We start from the raw sequence: 20,125 nt of genomic DNA, 5'->3' as shown, positions 1-20,125 counted from the left end.
CTTAAAGTATAACCATAAATGTTAAAGTATTTATTTTTTCTAATAAACATTTGTCTATCAAAAAGGTTGTAATGTTTATCAAATAAAGGGGGGAAAACAGATAACTAAATGTAAGCTTCAAGTGTTTAATAGAGGTCATAGTTTGAACATATGTATTATCCCATCTATTTAAAGTAACAGAGAGACACTAAAACAAATTTACCAGAAGTTCAAGTACAGTACCAATTCTATTAAGACCCTTGTATTTTTCAAAAACATTCCCCAAACATATCATCCCCAAACTCACTCTCACCTTTTCATTGAAATGTATTTCTACAAATTTTCCAAATCGACTGCTATTATTATTGCGAACAGTCTTTGCATTTCCAAAGGCTTCCAAGAGTGGGTTAGCTATTAAAATAGAAATGAAAATATTTCATCAAAAAATTAGCATAAAGGAAATTTATAAAATGATATAGCTAAAAATGTTCTCAAAAATATTACATGAAAATTCACATGTAATGCCAATTCCCACAAATATTTACTGACTATTCTCTGTTCAGGCCTTATTAACGTGTAAGAGATGGGAAAATTACTCAAAATATATTTAAAAATAAATATGTTATGAGAAAGACTGAATTTTTTAAAATTCACTAAGATACAAAATTTCTAACTCAAGTTTTTAAATATTCCCTAAAAATGTTAAGATTTTCACAAGTACATCAGTCCTACTAGAGTAGTGATAATATCGAAAATAGCAAACCTCTTGTGACAAAATACAGGCAACAAATTATTAGTTGACTTACTTGTCTAAAATTTTTTATCTATAATAATAAAAGGATAATATGCTAATAAGACCAGACGTCTTCCAAACGTCCTTCCTGACGAAGCTGGGGCTGGAGGGAAACCAGCCCGGGTCCCGGGTACCTGCTGGAGGCCAGAAGATGGAAGCAGCCCAGTTCCCGGGTGCCGGAGGGAAGCTGGTGCCAGCAGCCCGGTCCCGGATGCCGGAGGGAAGCCAGTGCCGGCAGAAAGCCAGTGCCGGCAGCCAGTGGAAGGAAGGCCTACTCTTGCACGAATTTTCATTCATCAGGCCTCTAGTATATTAATAAAACCTACAGATTTAACATTTTTACATGCATATCCAATAAAACTAATGAACTAGTTTACAGAATTACCTACACAAGGTTCTCAGAACAATAGTTTGTAAACCTCAATAAACAAATATAAGATTTGTTTTTATTTTATAGACATATCACATCTATAAGGTTACCAGAATCTATTCTTGTACTCACAAGAGTCTCAACTGTAAACATACCAGACTAGTGTCAATCTTAGTCACATATTCTCCCTCAACCACCTCATAAATTGCTTCACAATGTCTATCGCTAGAGTATTTTTTATGAAACTTTAAAATCTATTTCTCTTATTCTAGACACAGTAGAAAGCTTAACTAGTCTCTAAACCAGCCGTGGGCAAACTATGGCCCGCGGGCTGGATCCGGCCCGTTTGAAATGAATAAAAGTATTGGGAAAAAAAGACCGTACCCTTTTATGTAATGATGTTTACTTTGAATTTATATTAGTTCACACAAACACTCCCTCCATGCTTTTGTTCCGGCCCTCCGGTCCAGTTTAAGAACCCATTGTGGCCCTCGAGTCAAAAAGTTTGCCCACCCCTGCTCTAAACCCTTTTAAAGATCACTCCCCCGTTTTTTCACTTGGAAAAATAAGTAAGAAAGCATGTAAAATTAAAGGCAATGTTAGCATATATACCTCACCTTTCAGGTGGGCAAAAAACTATTGCACAACACAGTCAACTGACTTGTGGAAGGTCACATGACTGGCGACTGGCAAAAAAAGGGACTTAATTACAGGTCTCCCCAACTCCTCTACGAACTCCATCACCAGTTTTTACTGAAAGATTTAATATATTAATAAAATATCCAAAAATAGGATAAGGGCCTCTCCATCAAAAAATTGTATTAATGCTATTAATGATATACTTATTCCAAACTTCAATTAAAATGGCATCAAAGATTTCTGTGTCCTGCCAGTTAATATGCACTATCCTCTAGTAAAGGGTTGTAGAAATATTTGGGATAATACTTTCCAACTTTTCTCAACTCGAGAACACTACATGTTGTACACTACAGCACAGCCTTGTATTCAATTCTCAAGCAAGTGTGCACCTCAAGTAAACAAATCAGAATACTAGTTAGTAGTTTATTGAATTAACCCATAATTTGTTTTATTTATTTGTTTGTTTGTTTGTTTATTTATTTAATTTTAAAGGGTAATTCCATCACTAAAGTAGGTACTTTACAGTGAATATAGCATTACTTATGAGATCCTCATACTTGTTGTGTCACAATACCACAGTGAGAATTGTAAGTAAAAGTAAAAAAATCATTTAGATCAAGAAACATGAATCAATTTACAGAGCCTTGCCTTCTAATTGTACTCTTCTGTTAAAATGATTTTCCCCAAAAGCACTTCAATTCTAAATAACCTTCTTGCTCTCTCCTATTTTACAAAAAAAAACCAAAAAAAAAACCACACACACAAAGTAAAAACAGGAGGCTACAGAGCTTCCTGTATTTCCTTCATTCACCCAAAAGATGTTTCCTGCATTTCTTTCATCCATCCACTGCTGTTTATGAATCACTGACATGCTATGTATCAGGACTACACCAGAGGTTTGGAATATATAAAAATTCTTGCCATCTTAGCATTTACATTGGTGGAGGGGAAGGAGTGACAACAGCTATTAAGTAAATGAAAACATGGTATCTGAGCAAAGATTTGTTGAAGGAAGAATCTTGGGTCTCTGGGAGAACATGCCAGACCACTTACAGAGGATTCTCTCGTACATATCTAACAACATAAAATAATAATTTTAAAAATTAACAATACCTTCGACAATTCTATCATCAATATCTTGACCTGTTCCATAGGATTCAGTCAGATATCTGTTTAAAATATGATATAAAAATTTAGATGACAATAAATTATAATTTTAACATTACAATTCTAATATTGTTTAATACATGGAAAATTTAAACCTGGATCATTGTTGTAACTGGTTACCTAAAAATTACAAATTTATATTTAAATGCAACTATTCTGTTACAGCTCTTTAAACATTTAAATCTATCTGGATTGCCTTTAACATCTAAATCAGCATTATTTTTAAAAAACTGTTTTGGGGAATATTCTGACTTTAACCATCTGGTTTTAAATATGCCATACATTACACACAGGAATATTCATTTCTGCATTTGATTACAAAGGCTTTAGTGATAGCCTATTAATTCAATCTCTCTGGCTAGATAAAATACAGTAATCTGCCACTGAACAACTAGGAAATTACAACTCTTCATGTTGTTACAGTGCAAGATAAAACATGACGGATCAACTACTTGCCTGGCACATTTCAAAACAGAGAAACCTCTGACTTATCAGTTTACACCATAATTTTACAGTTTCTTAATTACTTGTTCATTTCAAAGGTGTATATTAACCACAGACTAACTATATGACTATTACACACAAGAGAAAAAGAAACTTAACCACTTAGAATTCCAAGAGTATTAGGAAGCATTCATTTAACAAGAATTGCACGTGCATAAGAGGCAATAACAAACTCAAATTGGTTTCATATAAATAACTCTAAATAGCATATACATTTGCATTAAAAAAATAGCAAAATTTGAAAAAGGGATCTACCATGCAGCAATCGACTAAGAACTATAATACATGAGGACAACCCTGGTGAGAATTTAGAATGCATTCCCCGGTCCTAGCAGTAGCTTTAACATTAGACTTAACATCCCTGAGTATATAAATTGAAAGTATTAAACTATAATGAGTACTATTGTTCCTTCTGTATTTAAAATGCTATGATTTTAAACAAAGTGTACAGTTTAATTTGATGGCAGCACAGGGGATACACTGAGAGGAAGGTTATGGATAAGGAGAAATAAGGCCAGTCATCATTAATGTAAAAAAAGGGTTTCAACTATACTAATTGCAGGGGAATATTGAGAACAGAATGTAAACGTTGGATGTGAAGGAATATTCATAGATTTCCCTTTGCCTAACCAGCACTGGTCTTCTCCAGTATCCTGAAAAGAATAACGTCAGAAATAGTTTTCAGTATACAGAGCTTAGCTTCCACATAAGATGTCTGCTTAAAATAGCGTCATTTACAACAGCATGGATGGACCTTGAGAATATTATGCAAAGTGAAATAAGTCAAACAGAGAAAGCTAAGATCTATCTATACGATGTAATTCATATGTGGAATATAAAACTGAAACTTATGAACACAAATAGCAGTGTGGTGGCTGCCAGAGGGAGGGGGTGAGGGAAGAAAGGGGTCCTAATATGAGGTGACAGGAGAAGATTTGACTTTGGGTGGTGGACACATGGTCCTATAAACAGATTCTGTAAATAAGTAATCCACACATGAAACCTGTATGTTCATGTCGACCAATGTCACCCCAATAAAATTAAAAACATTAATAATAAAATAAAATAAAAGGGATACAGCCCACTATTTTAAACTAGGTCATAAAACATGCAAAGAAATCCAAAATCAACCTGTTCAAACCAATCTCAAAGAGATATCTCTATCTCTTTGTTCATAACATATTCATCGCAGCACTATTCACAGTAGCCAAGAGATGGAAGCAATCCAAGTGCACACTGATAAATGACTGGGTAAACACAATGTAATATATACATACAATGGAATATTATTCAGCCTTACTAAGGAAGGAAATTCTGACATATGCTACAACATAAATGAACCTTGAGGACATTACATTAAGTGGAAAAAGCCAGTCACAGAAAGATAAACACAGTATGATTTACTTATATGAGAGGTATCTAGAGTAGTCAAAATCACAGAAGCAGAAAATATAAGGGTGGTTGCCAAGGGCTGAGCTAGAGGAAAATGGGGAATTGTGTAATGGGTACGGAGTTTCAGTGTTGCAAGATGAGAAGTTCTGGAAACTGACTGAAAAACAATGTGAATATATTGAATATTACTGAACTGTACACATTAGAAGTGGTTCAGATGGTAAATTTTGCTATATATTTTTGTCACAATAAAAAAAAAATCAACCTGTTCAAATTTTATTCCACGTTAGCTCAATATTTCTCACCTTAGAACAAATTTTGTATTTTCCGTTTTGCCAGCTCCAGATTCTCCAGATACAATGATAGACTGACTCATCTTGAGCACCTTCATGTCTCGAAAAGCCTTATCAGCTGGAGTCAAAATAACACATTAATGATGAGCAGTGCATTAAATACAGATTTACTAGATGACAGAAAATTCATTTACTAGCAAAGAGAAATTACTCCTAAAGAAATTATAAATGCATGCTTATAATTAAATGAAAGCATTCAAAAGTATTCAAAACATCTCTAAAGAATTTGCTTTAAATGGTCTGGCAGCTTATGATTCTGACAGCTAAGTAATGTGAAAGCCAAATAAACAACTCATGTTTGTACTAGAATGTCTCCATATTATGAGCTGTGGCTCAGTTCTTCCCAGTACCAGAGAAGATCTGCAGAGATTAAAAATGCTCACTATGAAAAACTAATGAAGTCCACAGAGAAAAATAAGATGTTAACGAGCTATCAATTATGAGCTCTGGAAAAAAAAACCTGGCAACCAAAAATTCTTCTGGAGGAAAAAATACATAATTGCAAAATAAATCTGTGTTTTTTCTGTAATACTATTACTCAATTTAAACATCTTGTAGAACTTATCAGCATTTCAAAAAGAGGCAGAATTAACTGCTTTAATTTGTTCATATTTGCAATTGTTTATATATATATTTAATTTTTAACTATCTTCATTATACTCCAACTATTTATGCTATAAAGTGTCTCAAACTGTAAGACTACACATATAAGTTGAGCATGATTGAATTCTGTTAAAGTGGTCTCAAATTAAAATATTGCTATCCTTACCAATGAAGCAGACTTTACCAGTGACTTTTACTCTATGGACCAAATGCAAACTACATGCAAGAGTATACCCATCCTTTTGACCAATTTTTCAGCAATCTGTTCCACCCACTTTTTTTTTCTTAATATTTTATTGGTTTTTTACAGAAAGGAAGGGAGAGGGATAGAGAGTTAGAAACATCTATGAGAGAGAAACATCGATCAGCTGCCTCCTGCACACCCCCTACTGGGGATATGCCAGCAACCAAGGTACATGCCCTTGACCGGAATCGAACCCGGGACCCTTCAGTCCGCAGGCCGATGCTCTATCCACTGAGCCAAACCGGTTAGGGCATGTTCCACCCACTTTTGTGGAGTCATTGTAAATACATTCTTTAGCGGTAAACAACTGAAAATAAAAGCCAGTTTATTTACATTTTAAATATGTAACTTCTCTCCAGCAAGGAACTTGCTCATATTCAGATTCTAAGGATTTTGCACCATTTTGGTAGCTGACAGAAAACATACCAATACCCATTAGAGCAGTGGTTCTCAACCGAGTGAAGCCCAGAAATCAGGATTTTAAAAAGATTCCCAGGTGATTCTAATGTGCAGCCAAGGTTGAGAACCACTGCATTAGAGCATCTTAGAATCAAAAGTCAATCTGCCATTGCACTGGACTCGGCTGACATATTCAGTCTCCTAATTGTACACAGTACACAAGTCAGCCAAAACTGGAAGTTCATGAGGCCTAGTTATGCCAAAACACAGGCATGAAGTGCAAGCCCAAAGAGAAACAGCTGCACTGAGAATCAGAACCAAAACATATCATCAGTTAAGTAACTGCTCGTTATGTCTGGATCCAAAGGGTTAGCTAACATCTCTGTACTTGCAGTTACCGACTGTGGGTCAAATAACTCCATCTCTCTGTTCCTTAGAACTGGAGTGCTTTAAGATGAGAAAAAGCCTGAGAAAGGCAAAGACAGATACTGCCGTCTTCCCACAGATTCCCCAGAGATATGAAGCATACACCATTTTTAGTCCTTTCAACTTTATGAAACCCTGATGTAAAGTGAGGCCTGGCAGACATCTGCTCTTATGCTCACAAGTGATGTCCTGGGGAAGAGCAGAAGGCCAAGGCCTCAAAGCTATAAAGGAGGACACTTCTAACCTGAAACTGATTGTGTTGAGTCAAAAAGAGCCATGAGGTCAGCTTTTGTTATGTCCTACTTTTAAAGAGTAGACACACTTAAAAGGACACAGGCACTTAACAAAGATAATGATATACAACTGACCCATGATTTGGTTATAAAGTATTCTTCCCCACCCTGTAAAATGCGTGCAACTAACAATGGTGATATATTCAAAATGCATACGGGCTCTCCAAAATACATATTCAATTCATGATATCTTCTGTTAATCTATTAAAAAACTTTGTAAATTTATACAATGTAAGAAAAAATAAAAACTAAGATGCACTGAAAATACTTACCAATTGCAAAGACATGAGGTGGCATTGTCCCAAGAGATTTTCCTTGATAAGATTTTATTGTTTCTGAAGAATATATTTTAGGTATGTCAAAGTAGGGGTTCACTGCAATCAGAATGTTGGCGACATACGTCTAAATAGGAAAAGCATAAATACAGGATTTTCCAATTACTATTTTCATTTAAAACTAAACAAGGCTCATAGGGGAGAAAATATAGCAAATAAGTACTCCAATTCACTATACTCCCAATCTGCATTTCTACCCCTAAACATTCCCTGATCTCTATAGGACCCATATTTCTCTAACGCTCAATAAATGTATCTTCTCATCCCATACTCATCTCAAACTCAGCACATCCAAAATCAAGATTATTTCTCTTGACTTCCTTTTTTGCCTCAAAGAAAACATTCTCCTTCCATGTGCTCTCCAGGTTGATGGTATCACTACCAATTCTTCACAGACAGAGAGCTGAGTCTCTAAGCCTCTAGCTCAGCCTTCTTCTGTTGACTCTTCTTATGAAATCTATTCTCCCAGTTCGATTCCTACAGCCCAAGTTTTGGTCATTAATATTCCTCACCTAGACTATTTTATTCACCCTATTACTGAAGAGTTTAATACAGCTCGTGGGATCCTCTAGGCCTATTCCTCCCATCACTGAAAGACAAAAATTGACTTAGCTCTGTGGTGATCACTTGGTCCCAGATTTTGCAAAACAACATATGCTAACCATTACCTTAAATACTGCCGGGCTAAATGTTTAATGAACAACTTAAGCTTGCTTTTGAATTTGGAACTTAACTGTGGCTTTAAAAGGCCAAAAAAATGCACCAATAGGATTTATAAAATTCCCTGCGGGTAGAAAGAGAGTTGTGGTTTAGCAATTAGTTGTGGTTTACTGGTCAAACTAGGACAGGCAGGACCATATTTTTCTCTTTTCTACTTCTAGTTGTGGAAGGGAAATGATGCGGAAACCTTGAATTCGCAGACGACTAATCTCAAATTCAGTGACTGTTCCCAAAAATGCTTCCTGGAGTGGGGTAAAAAATAAGAAATTCCAGATAATTATATTTCTATGGGAGACAAAAGGAAAATAACAGAGATTTCAGTAACTAATGAAAATGTTAAAGTGAGATAGCTGTTGTTATACTCAAGTCTAAGAGAGAATAGTGATACTTCTGGTTGATGAGAAATATAAAAATATCAAAATTTAAGCTTATTCCAAACCGCTTCTTTCTCTTACATATACTATAGTAATAATAACTATATTTATATGTTGCTAATTTTTAATGGCTTTATAACTAGAAGGATAATTGGCTAGGAAAAAGCATACCAATCTTGGCTTTGGTTAACTTTGGAAAAACTGGTTCTCTAAACAGGAGCTAATGAGCCAAACAGCCACTACCTAACAGAGGTCATTTGCCCACCTGCATACATATCTTATAAACAGAGGGTCAAAAAGCTATGAATAAACCTAAAATTCTCCAGAGGGAAGTAAACATTATACATGAGAAATAAAAACTTAAATTCCACAAACAGACTAATTTTTTATCAACCATGCAATCCAGCAAAAATTTGTAAGCCAACTAAACTCAATGTGTAAAAAAGACAACTAATGTTTTAAATACGATTAATGCTGCATGTAAACCCTCAGTTATTAATAGTCATGTACAGCACCACTGCAACATAGGAAGCATTGAAAGACCAATCAGAATCCCGTGAGTATTAAGCTTGAGTATAATCATCCCAAATAAAAACAAAGTATCTCAATTTTTAAGAAGTATGATGATTCTGTAAAGGTATAAAAAAGTTTCCTAACTTCAAGAAAGAGATGTCAATCAAAATTTACTTAAATATGTACGATTGGTCCACCACCACCGAATAATATAAGATAAAAAAAAAATAGTGGCCAATTCTATCTGAAACATGATGTTTCCTGGTTATATTCAGTCAACTTTTGTTAAACTGCTTTAACAAACAAATTTTAAAAGTTTGTATTATGTTGATACTTAAAACAGCATTTAGCACACATCAGGTGCTCAACAGCAGTCTGCTGATGGAGTGGCTTTTGCTTCTAAATATATTTCTACTCAAGAATAGCCATATGTCAGTCTTAGTGTATCCTTTATTTAGTTGATGTTGAAAAAAATAAAGGAGGAGAGTGAAGGCTTAAAACTGTGCTATTAGAACTGACAATCATGATATGGAACACATTTTTAAAAAAAAATAGCTGATAGCCCCAGTCAGTTTGGCTTAGTGGATAGAGCGTTGGCCTGTGGACTGGGGGGTCCCGGGTTCGATTCTGGTCAGGGGCACGTGCCCGGGTTGCGGGCTCAATCCCCAGTGGGGGGTGTGCAGGAGGCAGCCGATCAATGATTCTCTCTCATCATAGATGTTTCTATCTCTCTTTCCCTCTCCCTTCTTCTTTGAAATGGATAAAAATATATATATTTAAAAAAACAACAACTGTGCTATGTAGAACTGAAAGATGGCAAGTGAACTCTTTTGGGAAAGATTAGATTATTTCTATTTCCCAGCTGTCACTACTTGGACAGATGGCAAAGACTAAAGGTAATTTAGTCAGAATTAAGTAAGTACAATTAGGCAAATTGATAGTGTTATAAAAGATTAAGACTGTCATTTGATCTAGGAGGTGTCAAAGAAGCCATGTGTTTTCTTCGTTCAAAAATAATGAAGAGTCCCATCTTTATAACAGGAGAACTACAGTGGGTAATTTATCTCCAGCCAACAAAGGAATCCACAACTAGGTCATACAGAATAAAACCTTTAATGTGCACAATGAGTAATTATAATTAAAACATGCCAGTTAATTATCCATCTGAATAATTTGGTGCAAGTCTATTTACATTAAAAGCATTCTCTTTCATTTAATATTCCAGATTTTTAAGGTAGGTATCTGTTTAGGATCTAATGGTATACTACAACTATGCAGGCTGTGTGCGCAGCATTTCAGTGTCCTTGATTATTTCCTCAGGTACTGCCTTTAGTGTAATTTACATTTTTTGTCATCCAAGTTTTTAATTTCAATATACATTTTTTATAGGATGCCTTAAATTCTCTGCAGAACAACATGAAAAGTGAATTAATTAAACAAATCTAGCCTGACCAGTGTGGCTCAGTGGTTGAGCGTCAACCTATGAACCAGGAGGTAGCAGCTCAATTCCCAGTCAGGGCACATGCCCAGGTTGCAGGCTAGATCCCCAGTGTGGGGTATACAGGAGGCAGACAATCAATGATTCTCTCTCATCATTAATGCTTTTCTCTCCCCCCGCCCCCTTCCGCTCTGAAATCAATAAAAATACTTTTAAAATTTTTAAACAGATCTACAGATATATATCAAAAATAAGACATCAAATCCCCAAATAATTAGTGTTTTTTAAATAAAATTAAACATTTTTAAATCTGAAAGATAGCAGATGATGCTCTGAATTCATTATTTTATTCCACAAATATCTACCACATACCTACTATGTACCATTCATGTTGTAAGCCCTGGAGTTATAGCAGTAAATTAGAAAAAAATCCTTATCCTCATAGAACTCACTCTATTCAATAGGCTCAGATCAAATATTATTTCCTATTGGAAAGTTCAAGTTTTACATCCTATGAACAACAAAAACTTAAATAATGGGTAAAATACTTACATAAATTCTGTCTTTACTGTATCGAACTTTGATATTATGGAGAAGTGTAGCTTCATTTAAATACATTAGTGAACCTGAGACATTAAATGAGTATATCATTAGATTTTGGAAGAAAAAAATAAAGTAAAACAACACCATTTTAATCTGAATCACTTTGTTCCAAGCTAAAATTCATCTGCTAGATTTAATTACATCTTTTTCAAACCCTGGTACATGTAAACCCAAGAAGCCAATTTAAAATATATCAAGTTAAGCCTTGGCCAATGTAGCTCAGCGAGTTGCAGCATCGTCCCCGTATACCAAAAGGTTTCGGGTCCGATTCCAGGTCAGGGCATATACCTAGATTTTGAGATTGATCCCCAGCAGAGGCACATATGGAAGGCAACCAACTGATGTTTATCTCTCACTTAGATGTTTATCTCTCTCTCTCCCCCTTCCTGTCTCTAAAATCAATAAATAAACTATACCCAGTTTACATGTGTTACAGTTATATTTATAAACAATAAATTTCTAACCAGCTGAGTATATCTAGTGAATACCAGGTGAGTACATATTAATGAAGGTTGGTTAAAAACTGGTGCTCAATTCAAGTGGAAAGAAGGTAGGACTTTAGATAGCACTGATATTATTGCACTTGTGACACAACAAGGTGATAACACTAATTTAATCTGACACTTAGAATTTTACAGAAAAACACAAAAGATAAAATTTTAGAAGGGGAAGGGACCATTAGATCATTCAGCCAGTGCCTCACAAGTGATATAATGAAGAAAGAGTCCTGGAGAAATTATACACTTGATCACTGAACTTGGGGTGAGGGGTGCTAACTACTCTTGCAATTGAAAATCCAGATATAATTTATGTCAGCTCTCTGCATACTTGAATTCCCAACCACAGATTGAAAATATGTGTATTCTTAACCCAGGATATGCAGCTAGTTAATAGCAGAATCAGGGTAGAAAGCTTGTTTTTCTGATGCTTATTCTACTGATATGTCAGAATATACATATATATGTACACACATACACACTCACATGCACACACTCTGACACATTCTATTCTCCAAGCCTAACCTACTTGCCCAGCCCTCCAATCCTCTGAGCTCCATTGCTACATTTCCATCACATGCTAGAGCAGACAAAAACACTCTTCTTCCCAACCATTTGGTTTCTACGATTAGCACCCCCAGACTACAAACCTTAGTCAACACTTAGGATCTGATTGTGTGTGTTTTTCTCCCTTCTTGCTCTAAACCAGTTTCCGACTCCTTATACCATGCAATAACGTGTGTAGGAAGCACAGTACCAGACTCATGGTAGGCACTCAAAATTAGCATAATCTAAATCTCAGGTATGTCTCCTCTTTCTTTACATTTCCACGGCCCCAGTTCCAGTTTAGGTCACATTACCTCTTTTGTAATCATAGCACCCTCTTAATTGTCTACTGCCTCAGCCTTTCTTCTCCTTAATCCAGGCTGCTCAGCACATTAACTAAAGTGGTACCCTAATTAAATATTTCTCCTCATCAAAAAACATCAATGGGTCTCCATCATCTACCAAAGTCCATATTCAAGACTGGTATTCAGGGCTCATGTTAAAGCTGCATATTCAGCTAACCTTTTCATATAAATTGTCCACAACTTGCTTTAATATGATCTAACTTACAGACAGACTAAAGTATTTATTAAACCCAAATATCATCCATGCATTAAACTCCACCTCTACATCTCTAGGTGTCAAAAATCTACCTATTCATTAAGGTCAATGCAAAAGATTGTCTCAAAAATGGTCTTTCCCCTTTCTCACCACCAGCCCCACCCCTAGAATTACTTGCTTCTTTGTACTTTCTTTATGGTGTTGACCACAGACTGCCAGTATTGCAACTGAATTTTGTATATCTGGTTTTGGCTGCTAAACCAGATCTAAACCTGCCTAATTCACTTGCTTGTTTCCTTGGTTCCTCATTGAAGTTGTATATATGCCTATAATGAATTATGCCTATCATACAATTCAACACCTAATCAATTCGGTCAAATAAGAGCTTCTTGCTATACCTATCTCAGACTGTCCGTTCTTCTACACTCATACAGTGCAGACAATTCACTTGCCAAAAACACATGGCTCACTGTTTTCTAACGCCACTTATGGCAGAACTAGAAGCCCAGCGCACGAAATCGTGCATGGGTAAGGTCCCTAGGACTAGCCTGTGATCAGGGCCATCTTCTGCCCACTCGCCAGTCCCCAGTCCCGCCCCACCGCCACCCACCCTGGTTTGCCATGCTGCGATTGGAGCCTGTGAGCCGGGGACAAGGGTGAGGGGGGACCAAGAGGTGGTCAATACACCTCATATCGACTGGTAGAGCAGTTGTTCCGGTCGTTACACTTATGGTCGCTGGCCTTTTATTATATAGGATAAGACAGAGTAAGAAGTAGGTGGAGCCTCCTAACAGCTTTAATAGCAGCTTTCCTTCAAATTAAGAAAAGATATGGACCCAGTGATCCTACTTCTGGGAATATATGCTAAGAATCCTAAAACACCAATCAGAAAGAATATATGCACCCCTAAGTTCATAGCAGCATTTTTACAATAGCTAAGATCTGGAAACAGCCCAAGTGCCCATCAGTAGATGAGTGGATAAAAAAGCTGTGGTACATTTATCCAATGCAATACTACATGGCTGTAGAAGAGAAATAATTGTGACAGCATAGGTGAACCTGGAGATTACTATGCTAAGCAAAATAAGCAGTCAGAGAAAGACAAATACTACATGATCTCACTAATATGTGGAATCTAATGAACGAAATAAAACCAGAGGCATGGATACAGGGGACAGACTAACAGAGGTCAGAGGGCAAGGGATGGGAAGGACTGGATAAAAGAAGGTGAAGAGGTTAGCCAAAGAACATTTATACACAGCACATTTTTTCTCAATCTCTTACACCTAAAATAACAGCTACCAGAGGTTAAGAAATATGCCAACAAGTTTAAATATAACATTCCCAGACATGCAACATACACATTATTACTCCCACTTTACAGATAAGAAACTGAAAGAGGAGAGATATGTTGCCCATAGGCACAAAGCTTCCTACTAGCGAGTTGGAATCTGAACTCAGGCTCTCCCTGCGTCCATGACTCTACTCCACAATGCCCATTCACACATGCAGATCTTACAGGTTCCCTCAAATGTGAGCTCCAAAGAAATTCAACGAGAACAAAATAGATTCCTTTCTCTCATCTTTATTTTTTAAATGGAGAGTTTTTTATGTCAGATACGTTTAATTAAATCCATGGCAACCGGACATGACTCAAATACTGCCAAATAATCTTGAAAACGTAAGAATTAACATGACTTATTCACTGAATAAAGATTTTTTTTCCACCAAACACACTAAGATAGTTATGTCAAAACAATGTTTCATTTTAATGTAATGTTCTGAAATCAATTTTTCAATTTGTACTTACTACACAATATTTTTTTAAATGTTTGTTTCCTTCAAACAATGATATTAAATAGGTCCCCTTGACTCAACCTCCAAATTATTGAACATATACTACTATAAATATCATCTGATTCTAGAAGAGGTTCAAAATAATTTTCAAAACCATTAACAAGAGATCTTCAGATCAGACTTCAAGGTAAATTATTACTATTCCCTACATTTACACAACTGAGACAACACGAGAAAGACATTCAAGAGACTCTTTCACCAAAGTGCAAATGTAAGACAATAATAAATTCAGGGCTTTTGAGCTCCTCCATTCACACAAATCTTCATGTCAAAGGGCTACATTTCTTCTGAACCAGTATCATGTACCTAATAATATAAACACTAATTTATTTTTTTGGAGGAACAATTTTCTTTTCTGGGATGAGAACTATTTTTAACTTGCTACTTACAGTTATCTTCCACATCTTTTTTACTGTCCTCTTCTGCAGGGAACACTTGGTTTATGAGAGCCAAAAATGTCTAACAAACAAAACAAGAGTTCATTAAACTACAGGTTTATAAATAGTAAGAAAAATAAAGCAGCTTAATTGGTTGCATACATTGTCATAATGGCAACAATATGCTCTTCGTTAAAACATAATACAAGATCCTACTATTTAACAAGTCACTAACCCAAAAACAGAATAATAACTTCACTTAAAAAACCTTATCTATTATTACAATGACCATAAAATCAATAATGGAAATCAATTAAAAAGCCTATGCTCTAATATATAGACTAAGACAAAACAGGAAGTATGTTAATATTAAATTTATATGGGTATGCTACAAACAACTTAAAAATTAAAAATTTTAATGTTTGTATATACTATAGCCATTTTATTTTTAAAAAGGAAAAAGTAATATCTAATCTATCAGATATACCAACAGAACACGCAATTATTTAATTAATCCTATTGTTTGAATAAAACAGACACAAATTCTTGTATAGATATATGCTACAAATATAAAGAGTATCCAGAACTATTTGGACCATAAAATTATAGGTATGCATGAATAGTATATATCTATTATGTCACTTAAATATTATGGTAGAAATTCTAGAATTAAGATAGTATCTTGTAAGAGAAAAAAAATGATCTCAAATTACATCTAAAGAAAATTATCATTTTAACCATGCCATTCTAACAGTATTCTATAATTTTATACTTCTCAAGCAATTACAATTACTCTTGTGGTTAAAGTTTCCATCGATATTAAATTAAACTCTAAGGAAAAAATTGTTCAATTATTTTAAAATATTTGTAGGTTTACATACATATAAATATGTGTACACACACGTACACACACACACACACACACACACGTATAAGACATGGCTATTGCTATACAGTAGTTTACAGAGTAAATCCAGGCTGCTGGTAGTAGCTCAATTTAGTCATACCCAAAGTAGAAAACTATTATGCCCTATATATTCTGGAAGTTAATAATTTTGAATCCAGTCACATGTTCTTAGTGCTATAAATGTGGAAAGGTTTAGAGGAGAGATCACAACATTGAACCTAATCTATTATGTACATTAAGTATATTAATGGTAATGTAAAACAATCTACAAATTATAATAATGATTCTACAGAAATAAGCATTCTAAATTAAACGGCTAATGTCATAGTCCTATGTGCCCACTGTGAATGTGGCAATGGGGCAAGGCCTATCCTGTTAGGAGTTGGTTCTATCCTGTTAGGAGCCACATGAAATAAAAGAAGCTCCAGGAGGACAGAAAATGGGGGAGAGGTGGAGCACAGAGAGTTCCTAGATGGGGAGGTTAAGACAAGAGCTAAAAGGCCAGTAATGCATCCTAAAAGATAGTCCTCCTTCATCCTCCGAATTATCACCAGCCACTCCACCTCATCTTCTCCCCTCTACCACCGACTCAATGAGAATGATAAAATTAGCATAAGGCAAAAAAAAAAAAAAATTAGCATAAGGCAATTGTTTTCTCTCCCAGGAAGAAGGCTTTTTCTCCTACCTAGAGACGATCATGTAACAAAGCACACAATGATCACCAGCAATAAACATCTACCACACATCAGACTGCATCAGCTCCAATGACAAAACGAATAAAATAGTCCCTACACTTGAGAAGATTACACTCTAGCAGGGAGGGGGAAATAAAGGTACACAAATATCTCCAATGAAGTATTACAGGAGGTTAAGAATGTATACCACTCCTCCAGGAAGGAGGAATCAGCAGTAAATTCCAGTGCATGGAGGAGAAGAGGAGAGGGATCTGGTATCTGTGAAAACTTTCATAAAGGAGGTGACCTCCATCAGAGTCTTGGAAATAACTATTTGCTAAGCAAAGGGCTATGGAAGAGTAGCATTCCAGGCAAAAAGAGCACTGTGAACAACAACACCAAGCACCTAGCGAAGCCTAGTTTCTGGGGCGGCTTGATAAACACTGTGGAGGGGAAGGATGAACAAGAAAGAGAAAAAATACACAAGAATAAGTATATGGCAAAAGAGTATGAGGGGGCAACTGTTGGTTAACATAAGATAAGACTAGCAAAGTAGACAGGGAAACGAAAACATCAATCTTTAAATGCCATCTACATTAGGCTCTAGCCTGAAGGGAAGTCTGCAAATATGGAACATAAAATCAATTTAGACATTTAAGACAGCATTTTTAACAAAATAAAAAACAGAAAATTTCAGAATGCACACGTTTCATTTGACCAAATCTGTTTCATTTATGAATACATATACTTGCTGACATGTAAAATCTATTTCTTATAAATACACACACACACTACACACACCTAATGCAATGTATTTCTATTTAAAAAATAGATATTTTTTTAAATCTTTAAAAGCCATTGCTATCATCAAAGACATGTTCCCCACTAGAGTTAAATCATTCCCTCTTCTATGCTTGTACTGTATCAGCAAATAGTACTAACTACAAGACTTGGCCATCACTTTATGTACTTAATTCCTTAATATTTAAAAGTGGATGATCTCCACACCATGAATTACCTAGGCAAAAGACTGCTTCTCTTGTGGTTCTTTTAACCACATGGTTATAATTATACTTTACAATTTATTAAGACCCCAATCACAAAGTAGGGGGTAATTAAGATCAAAAGCAATTATAGAGAATTTGTTATACCTCAAAAAGTGCTTGTGAAAAGAAGCTTCAACTTTAAGTTTATACAATTATCAGGTCCACAGTTTTCATGGCTTTACAATTTACATTTTAAGTGTTTTTATTGGTTCAATGTGTGTACCTGATTAATACTCATAAGGCACAGTTGAAAGCATGTAAAATATTTAAAATGTGAAAAGGCACAGATACCATAAATGAAATTTCTTCTATGCTTGCACTGAACTGTTATCACCTCCGGATATAACAGAATATGCCTAAAATAACATAATATACGTAACTAGCATGTGTGCTTGTCATTCCATTTTGGCCTTCTGATTTACTCTTCTTATAAATATGTTAAACAAAAGTGAAAATAGACTTTGAAGGACAATGAAAGGCTCACTAAATTTCTGTCACCCCAAAATATGCTACTTTAGCATATTAATTATTTTGAGTTAAAGAAACTTGAGAAATAGCAGGTGCAAAATGGGCAGTCGGACCCTCCTTTTTATTCCTGAAAACAGGACATAAAAATCCCATGTGAAAGGTGCCCTCTCTATACCAGAAGGAGGGGAACAGAGGCCAAGAGAAATCTATACAAACAAACCTTGTCATAGTAACCCTTACCTTCCTAAGCACTTTACTGCCCCTAACCCAAACCCCTTTGTCTTATCACATCTTCACAAATTGTTTCTTTGTCTAAAAGTGATAAAAGCTTTCCACTCTGGGCACTTCTTCAGTTCTTCTTGTGAAGGCTGCCCTGTGCATGTGAAAATTTAATAAAAATTGTATGTTTTTCTACTGTAAATCTGTCTTATGTCAGTTTAATTCTTAGGCCCAAATTGATAAAGGAAAATTTTTCCTCCCCTCCAAGTTTAAATAAAAATAAATTGAGCTTATTATTTTGACTCTTTCATTTTCTTAAATATGTACTGCATTGTAAGTACAAATAAGTGCTTGTTAATAAGAGAGAAAACTTAGGAACACTTTGCCTTTGCTTCCCTGAGGATATCTGTAGCTGGCCGCCTCTATCGTGCCACATTATTATATTATATTATGCATTTAGGTTCCAGGTTGTTTACAGTAACAGAATAGTTTTCTCTGTGAAAAGACTCATGAGGGATCCACCTTGTTTTCCTAAGGTTCCCAGAAGGATGGCAGTCATATGGCATTAGTTAACCATGTATCAGCAGAATATAAATTATTCATGAACATTCGCGGAGCAAAAGTAAACAGAAATGGCATCAACAAAATTTAGTCAGAAGACCTTTAACAGGAATATTAAATTAAACTGAAAATTGTAAAGATCTCCCACAAAAAGAGACCTGACAGTCCCCCAAATACTGAAAGAGACCCAAGTCACCTTTTCCCCAAACTCCCATTTTGTAATACTGTCTGCTCTGTGTCAAAGCATAAAAGGAAATGGGTATCATGTTTACAAAATTAAAGTATGCTTTACTGTTTTGAAAAACTATCATTAGAACAAAAACAGTAATAGATTGCTATGTTTCAGATTTAAGTATCTTTACTTATTAGAAATACATTTACTCCAATCCCATGTTAATAAATTTAATAAAAAGCCTAAAAGAATTGTCTAGAAGCTAAAGCAATAAGCAAAATTTGATAATATAATGCCATTCACTTTTCATATTTTTGCTTTGTGACATGTTGCATATATCATATATAACAACTTTAGTAATATGTATAAAGAAGAATGTTATATTTTATCATGCTTTTTTCCCCTTTAAAAAATGATAATGAAAGGCTCACTGAATTTCTGTGTGATTTTATCTTAAGGCACCAATTTTTCCCAAGGGTACTTCTGATTTAATCAGATTAACACACCAGAAAACAAAGATTCACTTACAAGAAAACTGATTTCCCCTATTACACTGTGCTAGGAATATCTACTTCATTGATAAGGGAGACACCTAGATAAAAAGAAACCAAATTTTGAAATCTTTCTGAGAAACTCACCTTGCCTTTTTGGTTCAAGGGTTCAATGGTTAAGCTGTCAGGGCCGATATCCACAATGTTGCCCATCTGAAATCCATCTGTAGGGTGTGGCGCCCAAACGGGCTTTCCGTCCTCCATTTCTGAAGGGAGCTATCCACTGTGCCCTGTTTCAAAGGAACAAATAAAGCAACATGAATAACTTCGAAAATAAAAAACAAATACCATATCTTTTTTAAAAATTAACATGTAAACTACAATTCATAGAAACGCGTGTCTATCCCTCCCACAGGTAATCCACAGCCCCTCCCACCTTGCTGCACACACTGCCTCCCCCTCCCCCATCCACCTTTAGATAAGGACCAAGCAGAGACTGCTCTAACCTCAGGTACCACCTGCTTTGCTACCTCCTCCTTTCAGTTGTGATTGCAATAGAGTACTCTACTTTTACCAGAACAGAAACAGAGAACAGAGGCCTCAG

The 20,125-nt window shown here is 35.4% G+C and overlaps 1 protein-coding gene across 2 annotated transcripts in view; it reads right to left on the bottom strand.

Annotated features, from left to right (window-relative positions):
- The window catches only part of MYO6 (myosin VI), a 139,062-nt gene that overhangs the window by 57,625 nt on the left and 61,312 nt on the right, over window positions 1-20,125 (bottom strand). For both annotated transcript variants that reach the window (XR_013996191.1, XM_081094860.1), the window contains exons 2-8: window positions 19,669-19,811; window positions 14,996-15,065; window positions 11,095-11,168; window positions 7,435-7,564; window positions 5,150-5,255; window positions 2,895-2,950; window positions 293-390 (exon numbers count right to left, since the gene is read on the bottom strand). Coding sequence is in view for 1 of the 2 variants with exons in the window: in XM_081094860.1 (XP_080950986.1) it covers window positions 293-390; window positions 2,895-2,950; window positions 5,150-5,255; window positions 7,435-7,564; window positions 11,095-11,168; window positions 14,996-15,065; window positions 19,669-19,785 (651 nt within the window). In the remaining variant the exon portion in view is untranslated. The remainder of the gene's footprint in view (window positions 1-292; window positions 391-2,894; window positions 2,951-5,149; window positions 5,256-7,434; window positions 7,565-11,094; window positions 11,169-14,995; window positions 15,066-19,668; window positions 19,812-20,125) is intronic.

Source organism: Myotis nattereri (assembly GCF_964212035.1).
Source record: "Myotis nattereri genome assembly, chromosome: 6".
Classification (NCBI taxonomy): Eukaryota; Metazoa; Chordata; class Mammalia; order Chiroptera; family Vespertilionidae; genus Myotis; species Myotis nattereri.
This window is presented reverse-complemented; position numbering and strand designations above follow the sequence as displayed.